The sequence below is a fragment of the Nicotiana attenuata genome, unplaced genomic scaffold (assembly GCF_001879085.1).
Source record: "Nicotiana attenuata strain UT unplaced genomic scaffold, NIATTr2, whole genome shotgun sequence".
NCBI lineage: Eukaryota > Viridiplantae > Streptophyta > Magnoliopsida > Solanales > Solanaceae > Nicotiana > Nicotiana attenuata.
The window spans coordinates 676,603-687,328 of record NW_017670433.1 but is presented as its reverse complement, the minus strand read 5'-3'; the positions used below and the strand labels follow the sequence as shown (position 1 = coordinate 687,328).

The following is a 10,726-nucleotide window of genomic DNA, read 5'->3' as shown; positions in this document are numbered from 1 at the left end:
GATCTTAATTATAGATTTTGTTCTTTTTTTCCTTTTTTTCTTTTTTCTTTTTTGGAGATGAGGCAAGGAAATGGAAAAGACGAAGTTTCGATAAGAAATCCATGTGACACCAGTCCTCTATGTGAAGTTACTTTGGCATAGCTACGCCGAGTTGCTATGGCCGGCAAAAAAATAAAAGGAGGGAAATTAATAAGAATTGAAATCACATTTATTGTGTAGGAAAAACCTTAATACCACTAGATTATAAAGCTTTGGTTTTAGGCTAGCATTAAGTACTTCCTCCGTTAATTTTTACTTGTTCACTATATTAAATATATATTTTCACTTTTACTTGTCCATTATACTAAATCAAGAGAAAGACAATCTTTTTTCTGTTTTATCATTATCATTAATGTGAGCACGTAATTTTTGCCCTATATGAATTATTCCTAAAAATTCAAACAAAATGATTTCTTTCATTATTTTGCAATTTTGTGGATTTTTGTGACATTTTATGTTAATTGCTTGCATTTTTGTTTGTGCATTTCTATTAAAAACAAAAAAAAAAACAAAAAAACATATGCTTGGCATGTGCATTTAGGGCTTAATTTCATATTTTAGGATTAATTAGTAATTAAGTTACTTTACAAAGAAGAAAATAACAAAAATAGTTCATTTTGCATTTTTAACTATTAATTTTTGAATTTGTCATGAGTTTCCTTTAAATTAGGACTTAATCAATTTTGAGGAAATAATTAGTTTAATTTTGGGAATAAATCAGATCTTTATTTTAATTTTGCATTTTACAAAATCTGAGAAAATAAACAAAAAAAAGGAAAAGAAGAAAACAAATAAAAAGAATTTGAAATAAAGAAGCAAAGGGCCAGCCAAATTGGCCCAGTTTTGCTCAAATATCACAGCCCAAGTGCACAAACCCGTTCCAATTGCCCAGGCCCAAATCACCCCAATGCCCGGTCCAGCTTTGGTCACGACGAAACGACGTCACTCCGCTCAATTTAATCCTGATCGTCTAGGTTATTAGATATAACGGTCAGGAACTGACTTTCTCGTGATATATAATGGTCGGAAACCCCTCACCCCCCCCCCCCGCCTCGTCTCTCTCTCACCCTCGCCCAGAAACCCTAGAGACCCCTCCCGCCTCCGCCGTCCTCCGCCGCTCGCCGCCGGCCGGAAATCGCCCCCGCCTGCGGCCAGTCTCCAAACACAACCAAAATTACACCCCTTACTCCTCTCCTCCTCCTCGTTACAAATCCACAATCGGTTCCCCTCGAATCCCACCCAAACTCGTCGAATCTTGGATCAAAGGATTCCGGCCAAAACCCTAGGTGACCCAATCCCGCCCAAATTAACACCACAGAACCGTCTTGTTTTCCTCTCTCAAACCCCCCAAACCCCGTCCCTCGAATCTAAACGGAACTTCTCGAATATTAATTCGAAGTCCGGCAAAAACCCTAAGTTCTCCAAACCCCACCAAATTGACACCACGCAACCTCCTCACTTCCCTCATGTCGAATCCGTCATTAGAAGCACTCGAATCTCGCCGGAGTTGGTGAATTTTGAAGTGACGAGCCGGCAGAACCCTAGAGTCACAATCAGTGAGTTTTTTTTTTTTTTTTACAATTTGTTTCTATGTTCTTCTTCTTTCATGTGGTTTTGAGTTAATTCTATGATTGTTTCTACTTCACGAGTTTGTTTTAATTTCGTCATTAGCTTAGGTATAGCTTTTGTTCAAAAATGCTCTAGGTTTAGTTTCGATTGTTCATTCCAAGTCGTTAAGTTCTTTCTTCCTTGTTCGATCGTTTCCTGTTTGAATGGATGCTGTAGTTTTTAATTTCTAGGTTAAGTTTCGTTTGTTTTTTTTGTCACTTCTGCTCTGATTTTGCTTTCATTTTGTGCTCGATTCTGCTTGTTTGTTCATTCCGTTTAGATTCTTATTTGTTTTGATTTTTGGTTTTAGTTTGATTATTAGTTGAATGCTTTGTTAATCTGTTGATAAGCCTTTAATCGATCCTGTTTTGGCCTCATTTGAATTTTAATGTTTGTTTCAGTACTTGAATTAACTAGTTACTGTTGTTAATTAGTTAGTGATAGTTAGTTTAGTTCAGTTTAATTAGTGATTGTGTCAATGATTCTTTAGTTCACTGTTTGGGTTTCAATTCATTATTAGGTTTAGCCTAATTGGTTACTGTTAATTAGCTTAATCGATTTGGTTATAGATGAAAATACTTAGTCCTTTGTGTGTTTAACCATGGTCATCTGACCTAGATTAAGAAGAGTAAGGTTTGTTGAAATGAGTTAGTAATTCTAGTTGACTAAAAGGGGTAATTTGGACACTTCAAAAAGAAAGAATCCTGTAGTAACAGATTAGGAACACCCTAGACTCTTCTAGAATAGGGCCTTAGTTTAAATTTCAGCAACTTTAGTGTAGTAACTTGAGCAACAAGTCAGTAAATTAGGGATTATTGAATAAAATCTGAAATAAAAGAGGGGGGAAAGGTGTGAATGAGATCTAGAAGCTTTCCCCTGAAGTTTGCCTATAAAAGGCAGCTTACATGCCTTCATTAACAAGTTTTCAGGATCTGAAAAATTCCCAAAATTTCCAGCCTTCAAAAATTTCTCCAAAACCTCTCCTGCAAGCTATAGCATCAAAATTTGAATTTCAAATCAAAAAGTTCACTCTTATAGTTCAAAATTTCCCTTAGATCTGACTTCCTTCAAAAAACCAAAAACAAAAGGAAAAATACAACAGAAAACTCAAAAATACTGTTCCATTGAGACTTTAGATTAATTTCTAGTTTTAGTGTTTGATTTGCATCATTTAGTTTAAATTCTGATTGCTGAAAGTTGCTGGAGGTCCCTGTGTTAAATTCAAGCTGAGTTTGACTGTTTCGAGTCACTTGTGGGTCTGTTTTACTGGTTTTTTTGTATTTGCTGGGTTTCCAAGTTGACATTGTTGTTGCTCTCCTGTTTTTAACGCTGCAAATTCCTCACTACTGCTGCTGACTTCTGGTTCTTATTGTATTTCAACCTCCAGGTACATATCCTGACTTTGAGGCCATGTGAACATCCAATTGAAAGATGAAATAAAATCTGTTACGTGATTCTGTTATAAACTTGTTGTAGATATTTTATATTTCATATAGTGTTCCTTGATTTGTTAATATCCTTATTATAAATAAATTTGAAACTGTCGGGGACTATTAATGGACTGTATCGGACTGTTTTAACTGAACTATATAGATTGCTTCTGTTTTAGTTTTATATTAATACAACAATGCAATGCTGGTATGATTCGAGTGCCTTTAGAATTTGCTGCCTTGAGTAATAAACAGGATCTGCTATTGTTTAAGTATGTGTTGCAGCTTATGTTTCGATAGATAGTGAACTAGGAACTGGATATGATTAATAAACAGGATCTGCAATTGTTAAGCATGTGCTGAAGCTTGTGTTTAGATAGATCATGAACTAGGAACTGGATATAGGTTATTTGCGTGCCACTGTTTGAAAGTCGAAATAAGATCAGATTAAGGGTAGAAATAATTGAGACTATCATTTTCCCCTTTTGTTTGACAATGCAACTCAATTACTGTTAAACTTCAAATGTGATTGTATCATAAGCTTCAAATGTGACTTTATCATATCATTTGGAATAATGCAAGAATAAAATTCTGTTGGACTTGATATCAGAAATTATTAATATTAAAATTAGATGTCCTCATCGGATTGAAAGGGTAATTCTGCTGATTGTTCTTTCCCAAATCCTGGGCTGACTGTTAAGGCCCAGTAAAACGCAAGTTTAAAATCCCACACTAGGATTATGGGTTTTGGGTCTCCTAGTTAAGTAGCATGCTTGAGTTAAGAGGTTCACCTCTTGCTCGGATTTCTGGTTCGCGGACTAGGAGACCCAAAACCCATAATCCTAGTGTGGGATTTTAAACCCATAATCCTCGGACTAGGAGACCCAAAACCCATAATCCTCGGGTTAACAGAATTCCTTACTCGGATTTCTGGTTCGCGGACTGTTAACAGAGTCATATTTTTTTCGATTCGGGATTCAACCGGTGACTTGAGACACCATTATTCTCCCAAATGGCGACTTTGAATCTTTAATAAACAAATCCCGTTTCGATTGTCCTTTAATTGGAAAAACTCCTTTATGCCCTTGCGGGGGTGTAGTGAAAAAGGAGGTGTGACAATTAACTACTCATTCCCCAAATCATCTCTCAAAATTTTTGGAAATGCTATCATTATTACGGGTAAAATCGTAAATACAAACATCATTTATTTTTCTTAAAGGGTGTATGACCCAAAAAAATTAGATCTTGATCTTTATACAATTAGATTTATAGAAAAATAAGACTAATCATGGTCAATATCAATATTCAATAGCGGATCTAGCACTTTTAGAGCTAATATTTAATATGTAATACTAGAAAAGACTATCTTGAAGCAATGATTGAGCAGTAAAGACTTACAAATGCAAAAGGTAGCAATAAATAATAATAAATGACTTTTAAATAGTAGATGAGCTCAAGATCACCCGACAAGGGTGAAATCTTCATATATATGCTTTCTGACAATGATGGATGATGATAAGCAAATGTATATTCGGATGCTTCTTGGATCGAGAGAGATGGGTGAAAGAAAGGAAGTGTAAAGTAAAGCTTTGTTTCTATTCAATAAAGTGAGATTTTGCACATCGAGTGTTGTTAATTATCCATCAGAATATTCTCTAGGGAATCTAAATCCTAAAATTGGTCGCCACCTCGTACTGAAGGTGGATGCTCATCTTCGTCCTCGTCGTCTGTTGAATCATTTCGACCTTCGACAACGACTTATTTTCCACATCCGACCTCAACCTTTTGGAATTAGGTTGACACTTTACAGTCTTCAGAGACACTACTGTCGTTGGCCGGGTCAAACACATAAATGAAGTTTTCGCCCATACAAAGGGAGTGCAAGTTCAAAAGTAAATAATTAAAAATGAACAGAGGGAGTACAGTCAGACCACTCTAGAATATCATCCATATATAACAGTCATTCACTATAAAAGCCAAGTTTTCCTCAAAATCGATTTTTAAAGTTATATTTTACCTTTCTATAAATGCTTTTTACCTATAACAGCAACAACAATATTTACAGCAGAACGCTCTTTGTAAAATTACACCTCTATAACAACTATATAAAATCATTAAGATTACTAATAATAGTTTTAAAAATATGTACACAATCTTTTTCACTAAACAAAGTTTCTATCTTGCATAAGATATAAGATTTGAACATCTGCACTTGATATCTTTTCCATTGGATAAATTTAAAAAAAATATTTAGATAAAAATTTAATTGTTAAGCTCTTAGATTGTCTTCAAGGGAAAGATACTAGATACATTTTTGCTGAATATTTTGACACGAATCTTCGTCAATTCAAGTGTTATATCGCTAGTAAGAGAATAAATCTACAAAACAAGCTACAATTACAAAGTTCTTCCATCAATCTTAAAAGAATTTATTTTTCTAGTTAGCTTTAAAATGTTTGCCTTAGAGTTTAAATCTTTATACGTTTACTTATGAATTTATTAATAATGTGTTAGCTTTCTTCAATATTTAACTAGTGAAATATTCATATATTTCGAGATTTTAAATTTGAATATTTTTTCTTTTCTTTTATATGTAACATTAAAAAAGAAAAAATAATTGATTTATGTATAATTTATTATTATATATAACAATTAAAAATATTTAAACGTTAAATGCTATTACAGCCATCCACAATAAAAGTTAAAAAATATCAGAACAAACGAGGGTGTTATAGAGAGGGTTGACTGTATTAATTTTCAAACAAGACTGCAATTCGAATTTGAACTAAGATAGGTTTAAAAACCTTCCTGTTCTTAGTTTTCAATTCGATGTCAATCTCTTTATTTTCTAAATAAGATTTACATATTTAGAATTACATTAAATAAAATGTCTCCATTCTAAAAGGAATTATGGACTTAAGACTACGAGAATTATACTATCTATTTTTTTTTTTCTTAATTGGACATTTATTTCTTAATTTATTTATTTTTATAATAGATTCACCAACTTCAAAACAGCACCATAAATCATAATTTTAAAGTAATAAAATATATTACTTTTTGAAAACATGCGCACTTAAAAAATTGACTTTATATGAAATAAAATATATGAAATTCTAAAACCTAAAATGTAGGCAAAAGAATATTGTTTACAACTTTTTTTTGCATTTTGTACGCGTAAGTTTTGTTTGTTCTCTTGTAAAATTTATGAGAGTCGATACATAAGAATTTTTCATGTTAAATTTCAAAAACACATAAAACCCTACATATTAACTCATCAAAGGAATCCCACCGGTGGTTGTGAGAATGCCCAATCAAAAATGGTGCACTTGTAGATAATACCTAGTATTAATTACTGGTAAGTGGAAGATTTTTATTGTTTTTAAAACTTTTGGTCAAGTGTTGACATCCCATTGTACATAGAACTGGGTCAAATTGTGATCATCATCATCATCCTTAATTACACGATTAAACACTAATATTCCTTAAACAGATCAAAACAAAACTATTGACTTGGTCTGCTTCTGTGTCTGCTAATCTAAGAACCTCAAACAGGTAAATTCTGACTTCTCAGTTAGTAAATCTTGGATTTTTATGCTTGGCCCACAAACTTCCATGTAATTTTTTTGGATTCTCCTTCAATTAATGAGATATGAGGGACTTCATTCTTGATTTTGAGAACTTAGCAGAGGGCATGTTTTGGTATTTGTTTGATGTGTTCGATTTCCTTGCTGATGAATTTCTGGTTTTTGCCTTTTTGGTTGAAGACTTTCTTGCCCACTTTATCTGCCAAATCTGGATTGCTTAGATTCTGCTCTCCAAAATTTTGAGCTTTTTACTAGTCCACTGTTAATTTTGGAAGATTTTTTAGCTGAGTCAAAATTATTAGATTTTGTCTATTGTCTAGATGGATCAAATCCAAAAGGCAGTATACTATTGCTCTGTATCAAAAGGGGGTCGAATTCTGTATTCTTATATTGGTGTAGGAGATGATGAGATTGAGAACTTGGCTGTACTGTGCTTGGAAAAAACACCTCCTTATCATAAGTGGTATTTTCAGACCATGGCTAAAAAGACTTTTGGGTTTTTGATGGAAGAGGGGTATGTTTATTTTGCTATTACGGACGAGGGTCTTGGTAACGTTGAAGTTCTTCGGTTTCTAGAGCAATTGAAGGACGAATTCAGAAAGGTGGCTAGAAAGGGTTCTGGCCGGAGTATGTCAAATCTGAACTCACTTTGTGTACAAGAACAACTAGTTCCTGTTATTCGACACTTGATTACTTCGTTGGAGCATGTATCTGGATGGCCAGCAGATACTCCTCCACAGCACGGTGGCAACAATGCCAATGGACAAATTGAGGGGAGTGGATCTTCGACAAGAGCCCCATTGTTGGCCAAGGCTAGTAGACAAGACAAAAAGAAAATGAAGGATCATGCAATTGCAATGAGAGGTATTGAGTTGGAGGAGCACCGGAAATCTACTGAACGAGCTAAGGTTGATTCAGGAGTTACTGATTCGAATAATCAAGGTGCAGGAGTTCTTCCACCTCCTATGGTACAAAAGGAGTTTGGCTTGGTGAGGACTAGATCAGGCTCTCAAAACTTCCATAGGAGGTGGTGCCGCCAAGTACGGATTGTTCTTGCCATTGATGCTGCAGTATGTGTTGTGCTATTTGTGATTTGGTTAGTTATATGTCAAGGTACAAAGTGCCTTCGCTGAGGTCATTGTTCAAAGTTTTGAAACTACTCCAGCCACATTATTGAAGAAGATGGATAATGAATTTCACAGCTTCTATGCGTATGTCAGAGTATAAATTTCTTTGCACTTTATATAGGAACTTATTGTACAGTGATCTCTTGTTTATGGATATAGGATATAGTGCGCTACAGCATATTCGGAGGTTCTTGTTTGGCTAATATAGTCCGTGCTTGCAGCTCCAACTTTCTTGCCTGAACCGAAAGTAGTGTGCTTCCTGTGATTATTTTGAAGCTTTTGTTTTTTCAGTTAGTGTTTTTGTATATTTAGAACTCCCTGCTTACGTGCACAAAACATGTTTTTACCATCTCCCTTGCCTTTCTGTCATACATACTCTGAAGTAAAATACAACATTTGTTTGCTCTGCCGTGCAAGCTGCATCTACTTTTGTACAATGTCTCTTCTGGGCTTTCTGAAAATTTTCCTTTATTTTCTATTTCTCTTGGAGGGTAAATTTTCTTTTTTAGTGGTTGAGGGAGGCTCTTTGCCCTGCCGTGTGAAGGACTATAAGGAACTTGCCAAAATTGAGTATGCAAATAGTCGGCAGGCCTTCCTTAATGATGGGGTTTGGAGAAAATAACCGATTCCAATAGTAGTGTAATATCAATATATCAATGAAGACCATATAGAAAGAACAAATCAAATGGAAGTATTATCGGTTTAAAGGAGAAGAAACAACATGAAGAGCGTAATTACAGTACCCAATTACTTTGACCATTTTTTTAGTACTTATCAAGCTGCATTTCTTTGGTTGTTGTTAGATATTCAATGGAGCAAAACAAAAATGTTTCTTTCATAAAAACCTTGAATGTGTTACTGACGGCAGAGGAATAAGAAGCAAATTGTATCAGTATAATTTGCTGTAGGAAATCTATAAGCACACAGGATTCGTTTGGTTGAGCCTAGTGAACTTTTTCCCGGTAGAAAGAACGTAATTTTACCTATTGGTATCTAGGAAAATGAAGATTGAATGTTAGTAGTTAGGCGAACAATTTTGAACTTGCTTGAGCAACTCTTTTGATATCTAAAATATGAGAATCAATCTGCTGATATTTAGATGGGGAAGTGCATTCGTTTTCAACATTCTGTTATTTGCTTTAGTCAGGCCAGAAACGGAAGTTTATTATGGTAGTATTTTGTAAATACCTTTTAATCTGACTGCTTGTATTGCATTGTACACAGCTCACACACTCCCCTCACCCTCTCTTTCTGAACTATTGTTAAAGGTATAAGCAATAGTTTGTTTCTGAATAGACTGATCTTTATCAATAGTTACCAACAGCGTGAAGCCTTGGACCTATTTTGGGTAATCTGTTACTCCTCTATCTGCTTAACTTGTGATTCTTCATTTATATAATGTTGTCCAAGAAGGGCCTTGGTGGATAGTCATCTTCCTAGATATCGTTGTCTTTACATGTATTCAAGTCCCGAATTAACTCCCCCCCCCCCCCCCCGAAGCTCTATGATCTAAAGGGATGAGAACTTATTTGAGTTCCTCGAGATCCTATACATTTGGATACATATACAAGGGTTGGTTTGGACTAGATTCTCTCTCTCCCCCTTGAAGCTCTATTCGGGCTATCGCCCATAGTTCTTGTAACAGAGGCAAATTTCAATGCTGGATTTGTCTTCCCATACTTTTAACTGTGAATAAAACATGAGTCACACAGAATGTTATCTTGATTAATATGGCCCTTGGTTAGAGAAAGTTTTGGCGCCTGGTGACTGGGCTTGATATTTGATTTGTCTAGATGGCCACTGCTGTTTCTGCTGCTTCTATTATTTTGAATGATCGGCATGTACTGAGGGGATCTTCTATCGAAGAAATGTAGCATTAATCTTGAAGGAGGATGAAAATCTTAGCATTAATTCTCAGTAGAAATTGATGCCAAAATGAGCACACGCTTCTTCTGTTGACTTGTGTGTTGCCTGGTTCTTTCTTTGAAACTGTAGGTTTTCTTCTGTAAGAAAACATCCCTAGGCTGTTCACCTTTTTTAAGATCCAAGGTTGAACTTGTTGTGCACTCACATAGTGTTAATCTTGCTCCGGTGAATAAAAGTACTCCCTCCGTTCCAATTTATGTGAACCTGTTTGACTGGGCACGGAGTTTAAGAAAAAAAATGAAGACTTTTGGAATTTGTGGTCCTAAACAAGTCAAAATGGGGCCCAGAGTATTTGTGTGGTTATAAAAGCTTCTCATTAAGGGTAAAGTTGTAAGTTTAACCTGAATTGTTACCAAATTTAGAAAGGGATCATTCTTTTTGGAACAGACCAAAAAGGAAATAGGTTCACATAAACTGGAACAGAGGGAGTAGTATTCATGGTTAGACTGATGTCATTGCCCATTTGTCACTGCAATACCTTGTATGTTCTCTGCAATTATTTTGGGTTAGTAATGTTAAACATAGAGAGATGGAGCATTGCATCTTTGGAAAATCTGCAGTACATGAAATCCAATACCTATCTCTTACAGAAAGTTTGTACTACTGTTATGTTATTTAATTCAGAAAAAGGGGGAAATCTGATTCTCAAGAAGGATTTCGAAACCACTGACCATATTCTACATCCAGAACCTGCCTTGAGTTGATTCTCATTCAAGGGTTTCCAGTTGTGCCTCAAGGAAAAATTTGTTACGAGATAATCCAATGAAAGCTAGAGGGTATCAATTATGTGCTTGTAATCTGTCTACTTTAGGATTGGAAATGGTTAATAGCCAGAGTATCATATCCATTTCCGTTGATGTCCTAGGATGGGGAACTGCTCCAAATTTAACTGGACTAAGGATTCAATATATTATCCATTAAATATTCAGCAATTATCAGAATGCAGTTGATTGTTCACCTTGCGATACCATTTCTCATTGTAATTCGCAATATTCTTAATATAAACCAA

The 10,726-nt window shown here is 35.0% G+C and overlaps 1 protein-coding gene across 1 annotated transcript; it reads left to right on the top strand.

The window, feature by feature from the left end:
- Positions 1-6,253: 6,253 nt before the first annotated feature.
- Positions 6,254-8,211, top strand: LOC109239331 (phytolongin Phyl1.1-like). The gene is made up of 2 exons (XM_019405882.1): positions 6,254-6,435; positions 6,571-8,211. Exon 2 carries the CDS (start codon positions 6,985-6,987, stop codon positions 7,795-7,797), a length of 813 nt encoding a protein of 270 aa, XP_019261427.1. The 5' UTR covers positions 6,254-6,435; positions 6,571-6,984; the 3' UTR covers positions 7,798-8,211.
- Positions 8,212-10,726: the final 2,515 nt, after the last annotated feature.

What these genes read in the sequence shown, in the direction of transcription:
- LOC109239331 (XM_019405882.1), top strand. Translation starts at nt 6,985, where the DNA reads ATGGATCAAATCCAAAAGGCAGTATACTATTGCTCTGTATCAAAAGGG.